The 18427-nt window shown below is 43.7% G+C and overlaps 1 protein-coding gene across 1 annotated transcript in view; it reads left to right on the top strand.

The window, feature by feature from the left end:
- LOC311147727 (caveolae-associated protein 1-like) overlaps window positions 1-16806 on the top strand; it is a 43549-nt gene extending 26743 nt beyond the window's left edge. The window contains exon 2 of the mRNA XM_084184490.1: window positions 14043-16806. Within this exon, the coding sequence (XP_084040616.1) occupies window positions 14043-14894 (852 nt within the window). The 3' untranslated portion in view covers window positions 14895-16806. The remainder of the gene's footprint in view (window positions 1-14042) is intronic.
- The last annotated feature ends 1621 nt before the right edge of the window (window positions 16807-18427 follow it).

Here is an 18427-nt window from a genome sequence, read left to right as displayed (position 1 = left end):
TCCACTGCTTCATTTCATGTGAAGCCATCACAGTTGGGCTATGTTACATTCTGTGCCATAGTGGGATGGTGAGATCAGAGAGGAGCAGAAAGTCCCGTTGGTCTTTACACAGAATTCCCTTTGTACTCCTCTGCTGCGTCATGATGGTGGTCATGAGGATTCCCCAGGATGCCCGAGGTAGATGGAAAGAGAACACGATCTCTGTGCCTTGGCTGTGTCTAATTGAACTGAAAGAGTGAGCTGGGATGCATAGACTATGTAATGGCTTCTTGTAAATAAAGATTCTCATTATAGTAGTGTGTTAAATGTGTTGAACCCCAAAATACTATACCTACAGAAAGAGGCTTAAGCAATGGAAATGTACAGAAGCCTGTTGTACATCAGCTGCTAGCCCCATGTTTATAACTGCCAGACCCCTCCACCCCTGCTCCTGTCCCAGAAGTGGGGCAGATGGGTCATTGTGAAAGCTGAAGGCATAGCTGCATACTGCAGACTGGGGCTAGACAGGATCAGACAGCTGTCAGGGTGACTCACCAGACATGCCTCTCATCTCTGCCCCAGGAGGAATGGTGGAGGGAGGTCAGGGGCTGTCTGTCTCTGATTAAGATGGGGAGTAGAGGTACCTTATACAGATGTAGGATCTTAATTTGATCACTCTTTTGTTACTCTTTTCCTGCACAGCATGAAATGCAAACTTGTAGTGTATTCAAGGTTAAAAAGGCTTCTAAAGTTTGTAATTTACACTTTTAAATGTCAGACTTGATTTGCCCTAACGAAAAATGTTTCAACCCCTACAAAAAATGTAAATTCATTATAATCCATATAATAATTCACATTTACTGTAGCTGCAGGATTATTTTCCTGCTGTAGCGAACTGGCTCAAATTAAGCAGATGCCCATTGCCTAGTAAAACCTAAGTAGCACTTCTTACCTCACTAGGCTTCATCTCTTCTTCTCCTGTTCTTGTGAAATATCTGATGCATGTGGGAGGGTACCAGAGTAAAGGGTTGGCATCAATCCTAATGTCATCCAAACATGTCCTAATCTACATTCCCCAAAAGTTTGTTGTGAAAACCTTCAGTTCCATACAAAAGGGCATGGACGGGAATTTACGAAACAATTTGGTCTGTGACATTCATTATCTACAACAATTATCAAATCCACATGACATTGTTGATAGGTCATGAAAGACAGACAGACATTAATATTAGGTTTATTTAATTGATGTTATAAAATGCTGATGTCATAGGACTGTGACTGATATCTAAGGAGAGAGAGTCTGAGAGTGTGGCTTTGTGTTGTAGAAAAGGGGCCCTGGGCTGGCTAGGAGAAGAAAGAGACTCGATAGTGGCCTTCTAGCCAGAGCTGTTGTGGTTTGGACAACTGTTTGTTCTGTCGTCATCCATGGCAACTAGTGTGTGGTTAAGAATGGTCCCCAGTGCCTATGAGTCAGAGGCAGAACACTCACCCTCAGAGAAAAATAACCAAACTAGAAAGCCTTTGAAGGTTTTAATAGTAAAACGCTGCATTCAGATGCCAAAACAGGATAGGCCTCATGCAGCATCGATGGGACTGCAAGAGTTTAAATGTTAAGAGGCCTGTTTACCACTGTACCTTCTACTTTTCTACTCATACCTCTCTCTCTCTCTCTCACTCTCGCTCTAACACATACACACACTTTCTCTCTCATTCACTCTCTCTCTCTCTCTCTCTCACATATACCCACTCTCTCTCTGTTATTTCATTCTCAGTCAGTAGAATGTATGACTTGTTTACTGTGTTCTCTGGGCCTCAGGCTGGTTTGTGTATTTTCAGAATACCTCCTAGGGAGTGGTTCCCTCAGAGAGACGACTCATAAGCACTAGACCGATGTTGGCTTGTCTGGACTCAGCACCCTGCATAGAATATACAGTCATAGCCAACACACACTGTACACAAACACACACAGATTTGTGGTCCTCTGTAGCTCAGCTGGTAGAGCACGGCGCTTGTAACGCCAAGGTAGTGGGTTCGATCCCCGGGACCACCCATACACAAAAATGTATGCACGCACGACTGTAAGTCGCTTTGGATAAAAGCGTCTGCTAAATGGCATATTATATTATTATTTTTTATTATTTGCATTCAGAGATTTACAGACACTCTTGTTCCACATACACACAAGCATGCGTGTGCCACACACACGCACGCATGCACACACACACACACACACACACACACACACACACACACGGTGTAACCAGTGCTAAATCTCCTCCATCTGCCAGCTTTTCCATGAGCTATGACTCAGGCACCCCCAGGCCACTCTCCCTTTCCAGCAAAGCATCAGACATTAACAAACAGAGCTCCCTCTTTCTTTCTGTAAGGGCTCACACACACTCAACCAACCACATTCTCCACAGGCACTCCTTCAAGCATAGTAGCGTACATACATGTAGACCAGACTTTTCCATGGCTGGAATGGGAGGAGAAAGGAGGGTAACACAGGGACACTAATGGAGTTTCCATCTCCATCTGCACTCTTTCCCTCCGTACGTTCCCGCTCTCTCTCATTGTCCAAGACTTCATTAATCACACACAGGGAAAGCTACTGATGGCTGCGAAGACATGCATTTCCTTTCGTACATGATTTTAATCAGGGTGCGTCGGGGCACCACCCCGACACAGGAGATGGCGATTCCCTCTATGATGTAACGTCCTACGTTTTTAATGACTTCAGCCTTTCCCAGAATGCCCGGCTGAGCAGTTTTTCCATTGGCTGCAGCCTCTTCCTGTTCCAGACTTCACAGCTCCTGATTGTTATTCTGCAGTGAGGCTCTGAATCTCAACAGGGTCAGACTCTGGAGGAACCAAGTGCAGCAGGGCTGGTCGGGGGAAAGAGCTTTTTCATGGGGCCTAGTCTAGACACAGTGGCTGGCTGGCATTAGAGAGCTCTGCCCTCTCAATCTGTTCTCTCAGTTCTATGTGGCATTGTTCCGAGGTGGGCGAGGCACCCATCATCTTATTACATCACCCCAATGGAATCAGTGGTAGGCCGACATGCTGCTTAGGGGTCGTGGTCCTCTGTAGCTCAGCTGGTAGAGCACGGCACTTGTAACGCCAAGGTAGTGGGTTCGATCCCCGGGACCACCCATACACAAAAATTTATGCACGCACAACTGTAAGTCGCTTTGGATAAAAGCGTCTGCTAAATGGCATATTAATGTAATGTACTGTTTAGCTGTAGCATTAGTATGATGTTGGCAGTTATGTTCTGGATCGAGGCGAAAGAAACGCACACCTCTTTAGGCGAGGTGCTAGCTAACGGAGTAAAACACTTGTAAAAGAAAAGGAGAGCCGCACACTCTAGGAGCTCAGATGCAATAATGTAATAACCTAATAACCAACGTTTCGACAGACAAGTTGTCTTCATCAGGGTATAATGACAAACACTGCGGGTCACTAGTTTATATAGTGTCAAAGGACACGCAGGTGTCTGTAATCATGGCCGGGTGTGGCCTAATAGCATTGGTTACTTCACAGATAAACAGAACATACAAAAAACATGGATAGCAGCCCTCTAACCAATTGTCCTATTATGTGTTTTTCCGCGTTATTTGTAATTTATTCTGTACATAATGTTTCTGCCATCGTCTCTTATAACCGAAAAGAGATTCTGGATATCAGGACAGCGATTACTCACCTCATATTGGACGAAGATTTTTTCTTCAACAAGTCGGACGCGAAGGATATCCTACAGACATCCGACAAGGCCCAAATCCCATTCGCATGAGAAAGAGACGGAGATATCGTGGACGTAGGTCGGGGTGCCTTGTAAGGATCCGACGGCGAGCGAGTAAACTGCCTCTTCCATCAAACCTATTAGCCAATGTTCAATCATTTGAGAATAAAATAGATGACCTGAGATTACGGTTATCCTACCAATGGGACGTTAAAAACTGTAATATATTATGTTTCACCGAGTCGTGGCTGAACGACGACATGGACAACATACAGCTAGCAGGCTATACGCTACATCGGCAGGATAGAACGGCTGACTCCGGTAAGACAAGGGGTGGCGGTCTGTGTATATTTGTAAACAACAGCTGGTGCACAAAATCAAATACTAAGGAAGTCTCAAGGTTTTGTTCGCCTGAGGTAGAGTATCTTATGATAAGCTGTAGACCACACTATTTACCAAGAGAGTTTTCATCTATATTTTTCATAGCTGTCTATTTACCACCACAAACCAATGCTGGCATTAAGATTGCACTGAATGAGCTGTATAAGGCCATAAGTGAACAGGAAAACGCTCATCCAGAGGCAGCGTTCCTAGTGGCCGGGGACTTTAATGCAGGGAAACTTAAATCAGTTCTACCTAATTTCTACCAGCATGTTAAATGTGCAACGAGAGGGAAAAAAAATCTAGACCACCTTTACTCCACACACAGAGACGCATACAAATCTCTCCCTCACCCTCCATTTGGCAAATCTGACCATAACTCTATCCTCCTGATTCCTGCTTATAAGCAAAAACTAAAGCAGGAAGCACCAGTGACTCGGTTAATAAAAAAGTGGTCAGATGACGCAGATGCTAAGCTACAGGACTGTTTTGCTAGCACAGACTGGAACATGTTCTGGGATTCTTCAGATAGCATTGAGGAGTACACCACATCAGTCACTGGCTTCATCAATAAGTGCATCGAGGACGTCGTCCCTACAGTGACCGTACGTACATACCCCAACCAGAAGCCATGGATTACAGGCAACATCCGCACTGAGCTAAAGGGTAGAGCTGCCGCTTTCAAGGAGCGGGACTCTAACCCAGACGCTTATAAGAAATTCCGCTATGCCCTCCGACGAACCATCAAACAGGCAAAGAGTCAATACAGGACTAAGATTGAATCGTACTACAACGGCTCTGATGCTCGTCGGATGTGGCAGGGCTTGAAAACTATTACAGACTACAAAGGTAATCACAGCCGCGAGCTGTCCAGTGACACAAGACTTCCAGACGAGCTAAACCACTTCTATGATCGCTTTGAGGCAAGCAACACTGAAGCATGCATGAGAGCACCTGCTGTTCCGGATGACTATGTGATCACGCTCTCCGTAGCCAATGTGAGTAAGACTTTTAAGCAGGTCAACATTCACAAGGCCGCAGGGCCAGACGGATTACCAGGACGTGTACTCCGAACATGTGCTGACCAACTGGCAAGTGTCTTCACTGACATTTTGAACATGTCCCTGACTGAGTCTGTAATACCAACATGTTTCAAGCAGACCACCATAGTCCCCGTACCCAAGGACACTAAGATAACCTGCCTAAATGACTACCGACCCGTAGCACTGATGTCTGTAGCCATGAAGTGCTTTGAAAGGCTGGTCATGGCTCACATCAACACCATTATCCCAGAAACCCTAGACTCACTGCAATTTGCATACCGCCTCAACAGATCCACAGATGATGCAATCTCTATTGCATGCCACATTGCCCTTTCCCACCTGGACAAGAGGAACACCTACGTGAGAATACTATTCATTGACTACAGCTCAGCATTCAACACCATAGTGCCCTCAAAGCTCATCACTAAGCTAAGGATCCTGGGACTAAACACCTCCCTCTGCAACTGGATCCAGGACTTCCTGACAGGCCGCCCCCAGGTGGTAAGGGTAGGTAACAGCACATCTGCCACACTGATCCTCAACACGGGGGCCCCTCAGGGGTGCGTGCTCAGTCCCCTCCAGTACTCCCTGTTCACCCATGACTGCATGGCCAGGCACGACTCCAACACCATCATTAAGTTTGCCGACGACACAACAGTGGTAGGCCTGATCACCGACAACGATGAGACAGCCTATAGGGAGGAGGTCAGAGACCTGGCCGTGTGGTGCCACGATAACAACCTCTCCCTCAACGTGACCAAGACAAAGGAGATGATTGTGGACTACAGGAAAAAAAAGAGGACTGAGCACGCCCCCATTCTCATCGACGGGGCTGTAGTGGAACAGGTTGAGAGCTTCAAGTTCCTTGGTGTCCACATCACCAACGAACTATCATGGTCCAAACACACCAAGACAGTCGTGAAGAGGGCACGACAAAGCCTATTCCCCCTCAGGAGACTGAAAAGATTTGGCATGAGTCCTCAGATCCTAAAAAAATTATACAGCTGCACCATCGAGAGCATCCTGACTGGTTGCATCACCGCCTGGTATGGCAACTGCTCAGCCTCCGACCGCAAGGCATTACAGGGGGTAGTGCGTACGGCCCAGTGCATCACTGGGGCCAAGCTTCCTGCCATCCAGGACCTCTATACCGGGTGGTGTCAGAGGAAAGCCCTCAAAATTGTCAAAGACTCCAGCCACCCTAGTCATAGACTGTTCTCTCTGCTACCGCATGGCAAGCGGTACCGGAGTGCCAAGTCTAGGTCCAAAAGGCTTCTCAACAGCTTCTACCCCCAAGCCATAAGACTCCTGAACAGCTAATCATGGCTACCCAGACAATTTGCACTGCCCCCCCACCCCATCTTTTTACGCTGCTGCTACTCTGTTAATTATTTATGCATAGTCACTTTAACTCTACCCACATGTACATATTACCTCAACTACCTCAACTAGCCGGTGCCCCCGCACATTGACTCTGCACTGGTACCCCCCTGAATATATAGCCTCCCTACTGTTATTTTATTTGACTTAGGCTCTTTTTTCTCAACACTTTTTTGTTGTTGTTTTATTTTACTTTTTTTATAAAAAAATAAATGCATTGTTGGTTAAGGGCTGTAAGTAAGTATTTCACTGTAATGTCTACACCTGTTGTATTCGGCGCATGTGGCCAATACAATTTGATTTGATTTGATTTGATAATAGATACAACTTGGCTACATAGGCCCACAAACATTTACAATGAATAACAAAATCACAATAATCACAAGAATTGCTTCAAATCAAAATTGAGACCGAATGGAGCAAGGGTCTTTAAATTAAAGATCCAGGCAGCCTCTCGTTTTAACAATAAGTTGTCGAGGTCACCCCCTCTCCTAGGGAGGGTGACGTTCGATGCCGATATAACGTAGGGACGAAATCGAGTTGTTCGCTTCCAAAAAGTGGGCAGCGACTGGGTATGTCGAGTTTTTGATGTTCCGAGATTCGTACTTCTAATTCGCGCTTTGTTTTACCCACATAATGTTTACCACAAGGACAAATTATAAGATAAATAACTGCCTTAACGGAGCACGTAATAACACCTTTGATTGAGATCTGTTTCCCTGTTTGGGGGTGTTTAAAGGATCTACATTTGTAAGTGCCATTGCATTGAGCGCAGCCGTTACACTTGTAGTTTCCATCCCATAGAGGCGCAAATAGACGTTGTGCAGGGATATTTAGGGGTGGTAAATCCGAGTTTACCAATTGATCTCTGAGGTTTCTGCCCCGCGAGAATACAACCAAGGGAGGTTCCGAAAACACTTTACCAATACTGTTGTCGGACCTTAGAATGTGCCAATGTTTGTGAACGATTCCCTTAATTTGTTCAGAGCACTTTGAATAGCGTGTAGGTAGAACGCAAGAATGCTTCTTTTTGCGAGACTGTCCCTGAAAGAGGTCAAGTCTCGATTTGTTTTGAATTTTCTCAATGGCAGTATTAATCTGACCATTTTTGTACCCCCTCTCCTTGAATTTTCTTTGCGTCTCAGCCATATTTCTGTCGAAATCTGATTGTTTTTTACAAATTGTTTTGATTCGACAGAATTGGCTGTACGGGAAACTGTTTTTCAAGGGAAGCGGGTCAGCCCTCAACAAACTGTTACGATCAGTAGGTTTCCTGTAAACATCAGTGTATAGAACATTATCCTCACACAAAATCAGAAGATCAAGGAAAACTGATTTGACGTGTGTCAGATTGCATAGTAAATCTCAGGTGCTCAGAACAAGAGTTAAGAAATGAATGCCTGGAGCTGTTTTAAGTCACCCCTCCATAGAACAAAAATATCATCAATGTACCGTTTCCAAATAATAATATTAGGCAAGAAAACATTTTTGAGAGGATTGAAAATGTACTGTTTCTCAATGTAACCCACATATACACATTAGCATAGTTAGGAGCCATAGGGGATCCCATAGCAGTACCCTTCGTCTGAATAAAGAAATCATTTAGAAACATGAAGTAGTTGTGTGTGAGTACTATTTCAGCCAGTGTTATAATGCATGCACTGGAAGGTAGTTCATTTGGGTCACGTTGCAGAAGAAAATGTTCCATGGCTTCAATACCGCCCTCGTGTGGAATATTCGTATATAACGACTCAACATCAAAAGTAACTAACAAGGTATTATCAGGGAGGATCAAGAGATTCAATAATAGAGATCATACTGCTGGTGTCCTTTACAAAGGAGGGGAGCTGTTCTGCGAGAGGTCTAATAAAAAAGTCAACAAAGGTCGATAAAGGGGCTGTTACTGCATCAATGCCCGCTACAATAGGGCGCCCTGGAGGTTTTGTAACATTCTTGTGTAATTTCGGCAAAGAATAGAAAGTGGCAATTTTAGGGTGTTGAATAGGCCAAAAAAACGTGTTCTTTTTTGGTGATTTGAGCAGAACTTAAATACCCATCTACATTTACATTTACATCATTTAGCAGACGCTCCTATCCAGAGCGACTTACATCTAGGACAGTAAAGATAGTGTTCTGAAATTGGGAAGTGGGGTCACTTCTGAGTTTCTTGTAAAAGGTGTTGTCAAGCAGTTGTCTGTGACACTCGTTTACATAAACGGTCCTATCCATGAGTACAACCTAGAGTGTGCGGCTTTCCTTTTCTTCCTTTTCTTTCTCAACTGGATCTAATCTGCTCCATAGAACTCAGTACAGTAGCGTGGTAGCACAGTAGTTCCTCCGATGATGTCGCTATGGGGTCATCATCCTCCAAAGTCATTTATCAGGCTAAGCTTCACACCCCACCAGGGGCGATATTCTGCAGTGGTGGTTGCCGTGGTGACATGGTCCTGTGTTTATCTGTTGCCCTGTTGAGGACTGGGAGGAGAGACTAGGAGGGGAGGGGGCAGAATGTTACAGTGGCTAGTAGCCAGGGAATGATGGATGGAATCCAGAGAGAGGGAAAGGCGAGCCCAAAATAAACACACACACCGCGGGCTCAGTAGGACACAACACCAGATAAGGAAGCGATGGTCATTTTATGATAGGTTCCACTGGCACCATTGTGAACGTCAGACCAGCACAAGGATTAATAAGGGGAAGGGTGTGGTATTTGTTGATGCTGATGTAAAAATACAGTATATGAAACGTCTGAACAGCCAATCTGCCTGGCAGTGATGAGGTATAATGTACAGTATGTCAGAATAAACCAAAGTACGAAATTCAAAATCACAAATTATTTGGCTCAGGACATACAGTGAAGGAAATAAGTATTTGATCCCCTGCTGATTTTGTTGGTTTGCCCACTGACAAAGACTTGATCAGACTATAATTTTAATGGTAGGTTTATTTGAACAGTGAGAGACAGAATAACAACAAAAAAATCCAGAAAAACGTATGTCAAAAATGTTATGAATTGATTTGCATTTTAATGAGGGGAATAAGTATTTGACCCCTCTGCAAAACATGACTTAGTACTTGGTGGCAAAACCCTTGTTGGCAATCACAGAGGTCAGACGTTTCTTGTAGTTGGCCACCAGGTTTGCACACATCTCAGGAGGGATTTTGTCCCACTCCTCTTTGCAGATCTTCTCCAAGTCATTAAGGTTTCGAGGCTGACGTTTGGCAACTCGAACCTTCAGCTCCCTCCACAGATTTTCTATGGGATTAAGGACTGGAGACTGGCTAGGCCACTCCAGGACCTTAATGTGCTTCTTCTTGAGCCACTCCTTTGTTGCCTTGGCCGTGTGTTTTGGGTCATTGTCATGATGGAATACCCATCCACGACCCATTTTCAATGCCCTGGCTGAGGGAAGGAGGTTCTCACCCAAGATTTGACAGTACATGGCCCCGTCCATCGTCCCTTTGATGCGGTGAAGTTGTCCTGTCCCCTTAGCAGAAACCCCCCCCCCCCCCCAAAGCATAATGTTTCCACCTCCATGTTTGACGGTGGGGATGGTGTTCTTGCGGTCATAGGCAGCATTCCTCCTCCTCCAAAGACGGCGAGTTGAGTTGATGCCAAAGAGCTCCATTTTGGTCTCATCTGACCACAACACTTTCACCCAGTTCTCCTCTGAATCATTCAGATGTTCATTGGCAAACTTCAGATGGGCATGTATATGTGCTTTCTTGAGCAGCGGGACCTTGAACGGGCGCCGCAGGATTTCAGTCCTTCACGGCGTAGTGTGTTACCAATTGTTTTCTTGGTGACTATGGTCCCAGCTGCCTTGAGCTCATTGACAAGATCCTCCCGTGTAGTTCTGGGCTGATTCCTCACCGTTCTCATGATCATTGCAACTCCACAAGGTGAGATCTTGCATGGAGCCCCAGGCTGAGGGAGATTGACAGTTATTTTGTGTTTCTTCCATTTGCGAATAATCGTACCAACTGTTGTCACCTTCTCACCAAGCTGCTTGGCGATGGTCTTGTAGCCCATTCCAGCCTTGTGTAGGTCTACAATCTTGTCCCTGACATCCTTGGAGAGCTCTTTGGTCTTGGCCATGGTGGAGAGTTTGTAATCTGATTGATTGCTTCTGTGGAAATGTGTCTTTTATACAGGTAACAAACTGAGATTAGGAGCACTCCCTTTAAGAGTGTGCTCCTAATCTCAGCTCGTTAACTGTATAAAAGACACCTGGGAGCCAGAAATCTTTCTGATTGAGAGGGGGTCAAATACTTATTTCCCTCATTAAAATGCAAATCAATTTATAAAATTTTTGACATGCGTTTTTCTGGATTTTTGTTTTGTTATTCTGTCTCTCACTGTTCAAATAAACCTACCATTAAAATTATAGACTGATCATTCCTTTGTCAGTGGGCAAACGTACAAAATCAGCAGGGGATCAAATACTTTTTTTCCCTCACTGTATGTTGCAGGCTTGAACATCACATTATCCTGTTTAACAGTGTACACTGCTCCAGTCAACTACCCCCCTTGGCCTTGGTTTTGCATTAGTTGTGATCCCGAGCCTCTTGTTTGATTTATGATTAAACAAATAGATAGTGTCCGGGGATTATTGTCTTGATGATAACAAGGGAAGAAAGGAAAGTGGCACTAATTGAGGAGGTGGAGGAGGAGGAGGGCTAGATGCTCTGGGAGTACACCTACACAGGAAGGAACAAATGATAAACAATTATTTCATATGAGGTAACAGCAGGGAGGAGAGGAGGTAGGAGAGGAAAATGATTACAGCTTTAATGAGATGTGAAGATTAAGAAACATTACAAACCTGCTCCCATGTGTTACAATGATGCAAAACTCCATCTTTAACCTTACTACTGGGATGGGTTGCTATGGCCTTGTTAAATCATTGTTTTTACATCGGCAGTTCCTGATGGATCACTCTGCTGTTTAATAGAATTGGTTGAATAAGGCGATACAGATCTGTTCCATCGTAATGCCTTAAATTATGCCCAACTCTGTCCACATGCCAAACTCATCTAACGGACGGATAATCTCCCTCAGGAATCGATAAGCAGTGTGATTACGTAAAACATTGCAAAGTAGACAGGGAAAGGGGAAAGAGTGGAGATGAGAGTTTTATTTTTAGGCAGAGGAGGAGAAAGGGAGAATTTCTCCAGAGAAAAAGCTATCCAAACACACAAACCAAACATACCTCACACACACTTCATAAAACCACATCAGAGATGAGCACACCAACCCTCAGTGTCATAACAGAGCTCACAGACTCAGTTGTAATTGTTTCACTCCCTGCTTACAAGCCGACCTATCCCCATTCCCCACCATGCTCTCAGTGAGAGATCACACACACACAGCAGGGGAGAGGGGAAGGTGACTCAGCGCAGACACTCAGGACTGGGCCAGTTTTCCAACATTAAATCTGGACAGTGTGTACAGAGAGATAGATTGTTGAGAGAGACAGGGTGAAAGAGTTCAGAGAGAGAGAGAGAGAGACAGAGAGAGAGAGAGAGAGAGAGAGAGAGAGAGAGAGAGAGAGAGAGAGAGAGAGAGAGAGAGAGAGAGAGAGAGAGAGAGAGTAAAAAAGCAAAAAGCAAGAGACACTTGAAGATATAAGTGATACTATATAATTTTTCAGAATGAGTGAAAGTCAAATCAAATACATGGTAACACAATGAATAGTAACATGAGGGATAAAATAAAATACACAAGAATGGAGCTATATAGAGGGAGTACCAGTACCAGATCAACGAGGTAATTGAGGTAGATAGATGAGAGTGTCGGCATAGTGTTTGCGTGCGTGAGTGTATATATAGTCTTGTGAGTGTGCGTAGAGTCAGTGCAAGATAGGGTTATGTGTGATGTGAGCAGTGCTATGATGGGGCAGGGCGGGCCAGTGACAACAAAGACATAGCTATCTCTATGGGATGCAGGGTCAGAGGGGTATGCTAGGATTAGCATAGGGCATTAGGAAGGATAACATTCTCTACATATTCCTGGTCTCCCTCAGTAGATATCCGATAATACAACAACATTTCTCTAATGTTGTGAAAACATCATCACTGGGACGATGAGTGAGTGGCAGCTGTCAGAGAAGCATAGGTGTCAATTGATGTTTTGGACAGATGGGTTGTGTGTGAGTATTTGTGAATCTCAGTGTGAAGTACTGCTTTTATGAACAGTCAATGCCATTTCTGATGTAGCATACTCGTGCAGGCTGCTATAACTTTGCAGTTATTTTGGTTATGCTAGAAACTAGTATCAGGGTCTTCTTATGGTGCTGCAGCACAGACTTTCCATGTGTACCCTAGAATGAATGACTATGGTACTTTAAATAAAGTCTGCCTGAAACCTCTGTTTGTATGTGAACCAGCAGACTGTGACTGATGTAACATTTAAGAGTGAGATGCTTTAGTCAGATTGAAACTCACATATGTGATAACCACATCAAAGGGTTAGGTTATGTAATACGCTTACTGAGATGAGCTGTAAAGAAGGAGGCCTACCAGTGACATTGACGTGTGAAAGGCTGTAGGTATCCATCCATACACTCACTGAGAGAGAGAGAGAGAGAGAGAGAGAGAGAGAGAGAGAGAGAGAGAGAGAGAGAGAGAGAGAGAGAGAGAGAGATGCATGAGCTACACCAGAAGAAAATATATCACAATGATTCAGCGAGGTAGGAGTGGGCAGTAAAGTAGTTTACCAATAGCAGGAAATGCTTTTGCGTCTAGTTGGCTCAGTATGCTAGTTTCATTATGAGACACCATACAAACCTGTATGACATACTCTTTAAGTCTTTCACAAGCTGTTTGTGATTACTTATTCTGTGTACTGAACACGTATCAAGTCGTTTGGCACAGTTCTTCATTGTCTGTGCTGATTTAGGAGTCTTGGTCAGTTTTTATTGTAAGACCACTAGATGGGGCTGGCCACCAGTAGCAGTCATGTTTTATATATTTTTTTATGCCACTGATAAATGTAAAGTTACGTGTCTGAGGCAAGCCATGAAGATGAATAATTTATCATACACATAAATGTCCAATTTCATTTCCATCTCAGAGCCCACATTCATATGAATTGATATTCATTATTTTTCTCTGCCTCAGGCTTTTACATGACACTTCAATATAACCACTATAATCATGCAGTCAATTTGAAAATGTGTGTATATATTGGACAAATCACATCCTGTGAACACATTGAATGAACACATTAGAATAGGAACATCTTATCTCACTCACAGAGTACTGATATGTAATGAGGTAGATTTAATACTGTCTTTTTAAACTTATGCTTGAAAACGAATAAAATATAAATAATAAAACAGAATAAAAAAGATGTAATACTGTCCGAGTCTATCTATCAGCTGGCTGAAAAACAGGATCTGCTGCTGTTTCTATTACCCTAACTGGAGCCTTAAACATAAACTTTCATACTTATTTTGTATGTTTACTCTTCCTGTTGTCTAACCTCATCCACTCTCTCCTTTGTGTCTTCACAGGACGAGAATAAGGCCGCTAAAGCCTCGCTAAAGTCGTCCAAGGCGGCAGAGAATGTAGCTAAGGGCTGCTCTGTGGAAGGGGGGCTGGAGCAGATCCCTGAGGAGGGGGGTGAGGTGGCGCACACTGGCCTCAACTCAGACGAGGAGGTGGAGATTGAGGAGATCATCGAAGAGTCCCGGGCGGAGAAAATCAAACGCACCAGCAAGGCACGCGTGGACAACATCAAGAAGGTCTTCTCCAAAGAGCAGAGGGAGAAGAGAGTGCAGAAGACCAAGGAAAACCTAGAAAAGACCAAGCAGAAGACCAAGGATAACCTGGAGAAGACCCGGCAGAAGACCCACGACAAGCTGGAGAAGACCAAGCATAGCCTGGAGAAGAAGATGGGCAAGCTGGGCAACAAGATGACCCCCAACATGGAGCGGAAGGAGAAGTTGAAGGGCTCCAAGGAGATGTTGAAGAAATCTCTGACTCCCGACCACACCGTCTACGCCCGTTCCAAGACAACCGTGTACCGCGTGCCTCCTTTCACCTTCCACGTGAAGAAGTTCCGGGATGGAGAGGTGGAAGTGGTGCACACAGAGGGCACAGAGATGGTGGAGGTGGCCGAGAATGAGGCCCTGCAGGCAGGAGAGGGAGACGTGGAGGTGGAGGAGCTGGTGAGAGTAGTAGACACCCCAGAGATGGCTGCTGTCCTGGAGTTGGATGAAGAGGAGGGGGAGCTGGTGAGAGTAGACACCCCAGAGATGGCAGCTTTCCTGGAGGTGGCTGAGGACCAGGTGGCAGAGCATCTGATCAGGCTGGAGAGTAAGCTCCCTGTGGTGAAGACAAACATGAAGACAACCAGCAAATAACTCTGTCTACAGGGCCCAGCAGGAATGAAAAAATTAAACGATAGAGGGATGAGGAGACAAAGGAGAAGAGAGAGGAGGAGAGTAAGGAAGAGGAGAGAGAGATACTAAGTGTTTACGACAGTGACACACCATGCACGATAAGGGCTGTCTGGACAATGTTCACAATCTACTCATCTTATAATAATAATATAATATGCCATTTAGCAGACACTTTTATCCAATGTGACTTACAGTCATGCGTGCATACATACAGTCATGCGTGCATACACTCCATCATGCGTGCATACATACAGTCATGCGTGCATACATACAGTCATGCGTGCATACATACAATCATGCATGCATACATACAGTCATGCGTGCATACATACAGTCATGCGTGCATACATACAGTCATGCGTGCATACATACAATCATGCGTGTCTACATACATCTTGTTTGATTTCATTTTTTTCTTACCCAACAGGGATGACTTTCAATGTAGTATTTGCTGTTCTAGACAAAAAAGTTGTAAAACCCAGCCCTGAATTTTTTTCTTACTCACATATTTTCTTGGCTTTTAGTTGGTGATTGACTCTGTTACCAATTACCACAATGAATATCCTATGTGGTCTAGTCTGGGATATTGCTTGTTGATATCGTTTCGTTAATTTTTTTGTTTTTGAAATAGAATGACCACAATGCTAAGGTAATAAATAGTCTTTGCTATTGTGATTTGATGTACAATCATTTCTACGTAGGATATACAGTACATAGCAGTGTATATGGAAATAGGACCCACTGGGCACAGACGTCACTTCAACGTCTATTCCACGTTGGTTCAACGTCATTTCATTGAAAAGACGTGGAAACAATGTTGATTCAACCAGTGTGTGCCTAGTGGGGGTGGTGTTTTGAGATGTTTTGATTTTATGGTCGGTGGTCATGTGATGTGCATGTCAGAGAAATGACGTTTTGACAAATGAAGAGTAAGTGCACATACTGTAAACACATAAAGATGGTTTCAACATGGATGGAGAGAGACACAGGGAACCGTCTTTTCCTTGACTGAAGAGTTTACAGATCGGTTAAACAAATGCTCACAGCCATTTTGAGCAGCCAGCTTTCTACTGTAAGTGTGGGCATACAAGCTCTGTCAACATGTCAAGGTTTTTAAAGGACGAGATATAAGATAGATAAGTTAATGATAAAGATTAAGATTGTTTTCACTTTTCTTAAAGGAGCACTATGTAGCTTTTATTTCTGATGAACAGTGTGGCCCTAATGGTTGATTGTTTTCATTATGGAGGACTGAGAGGGAGGGTCACGGCAAATGCAATATTAAAAAAGAAGAGGAACAGACTCACTGATTGGCATAAATATAACTACTTTTGTGTGTGTGTGTTATGTTTCAGCCATGATTTTGAGCAATCAGGAAGAAAACTAGTGTACCTTTAAATAATGTCATGGGGTGGATGGATGCCAGAAGTGTAAAGAAATTCTTCTCTTTAATTATTTCGAAAGTTTTTCACACAAATAAATGGATTGCAACAGATCCTTGAAAAGTTTTTTAGTAGCCAACAAAAAAATTGTTTTGTTGTTTTGAAATGGAGACCGAGAAGGATGAAGGATTACTGATGACTTGAATGAGATCTGAATTTAGATGCATAGTTACCTTTTAAAATAATGTTTCATCAAGTTTCTAAGTTGTACTATATTGTGATATCTGGAAAATAGTTATCTTTCTGAGTTGAGAGTTTTTAGTTACCAGTGTAACCACCAAACTACCTGGCTGTTACTAGGGCTGGTCACTGATGATAGGAGAATGACATTTTGAACCATCTTTTAATCAAAGGTTCCCAGTGCCATCGTTCTGTAGAAGTTAACTTTTTTCACCGTTTTTTCTCTCACTTGTGCTTACATGATAATGTTCAAAAAAATAAAAAAAAACATTTTTAATTGTACTGACACACATTTTACAAATGTATGCATGCATGCTCAGAGTGCTACAAGAATCATACCTGTACTGTACATATATGCTATAATAAGCACACACATAACTGTGTTAAACTGCCACATTACAGTTACTCCAGGGGCTTCTCTCCTGGAAGAGGAGTCTTGATTATTGAATCTATCACCATGGTCACAGCTATTGACAGGATATATCCAGCACTTCCCCTGGACTGCAAAGGGTGCTGTAATTGTGGGGAGTAAAAGGAGAGAATCTTGTAGGAACCCCTCCAGCGTATGTCAATGTGCCAGGTGACAGTTTAATGAAAGTCTATAGTGACATATGGAAATGTAAGCGCTATCCAATTTTGTTGGTGCCGGCAGCAAATTGCAAGGGATTGTGAATGACATGGCAGTGTTACAAAGGTGAACTAAAAAAATACATGTCCGTTCCTGGACCTCAGTCTCTGTCTATTTGAATTACTTGTCCGTTTGTTTGTGCTTGTGTGGTCTGGCAAGGGTCTGCTATAGGGAGGCGATGGTGATTAGAATAGATTATTTGAGTTTGACATGAAGTGAGACCAGTAAATGCAATACAAGCTAAAAGCTGTTGTCTCGTGTTCTTTCTCTACCTACAAGACATGCCTCTGGAAAACAAAGTAGTGAGACTATGTACAGAAGGACTGAAAGCACACATGGCCTGGATGGAAGACAGTGCTACAGAAAGAAGGCTTTTCTATGTGTCTCCATAGCCCTCTGTGTCTGACCGACCTTGATGAAGGAACCGGAGGAGGGGTGGTCTCTGTGGAACACCATTAGGATAATCAATGAGGCAGGAATCTGATTAAGGAGAGTGCTTTCTCTGAGGAGAGTGATTGAAAGAGACAACACAGAGAGAGGACATTGTGTGTGTGTGTGTGTGTATGTGTGTGTGTGTGTGTGTGTGTGTGTGTGTGTGTGTGTGTGTGTGTGTGTGTGTGTGTGTGTGTGTGTGTGTGTGTGTGTGTGTGTGTGTGTGTGTGTGTGTGTGTGTGTGTGTGTGTGTGTGTGTGTGTGTGTGTGTGTGTGTGATAGAGAGAGACAGACAGAGAGTGAGAGAGAGTGGGGGCATGTGAAGGAGTGTAGGGAGAGGTCAGTGCAGAGAGAAGGAGAGATGATGCAGTCAAAAAGCAACCAAAGATATTCCTCCAAAAATCAGCAGGTCTTTGTGCAGTTCATATTTATTTTTTATTTTTTTACAAGGCTGAAATGTATTCTCATTACATAAATGCCAAGGCCAATACTGAACACACAGATACATTAAAGATTGACCAAGTTTTTGTCAAACACAAGCTAAGTTTACCACCATCTATAAACACCCGTCATCTCCCCCTATTAGCCGAGGAGATTAATAGCATTTCCTGCCTTCTTCAGGAGAGAGTGGAGACACGAACAGTGACTGCTCATCTTTCAACTGTTTAATTTATTTGCATGTAGTGTAGTCTCACAGCATTGTCAGTCCATATGCAGTTCTGTGTAAAATTATCAGACAAACTACTGCAGGATACCAGGGTTGGGGCCAATTCCATTTAAATTCAGAAAGTAAACCAAATTACAATTCCACA

This window comes from Coregonus lavaretus, assembly GCF_964263955.1.
Source record: "Coregonus lavaretus genome assembly, chromosome: 2".
Lineage (NCBI taxonomy): Eukaryota > Metazoa > Chordata > Actinopteri > Salmoniformes > Salmonidae > Coregonus > Coregonus lavaretus.
The sequence above is the reverse complement of the archived record's forward strand: the minus strand, read 5'-3'. Positions and strand labels throughout refer to the sequence as shown.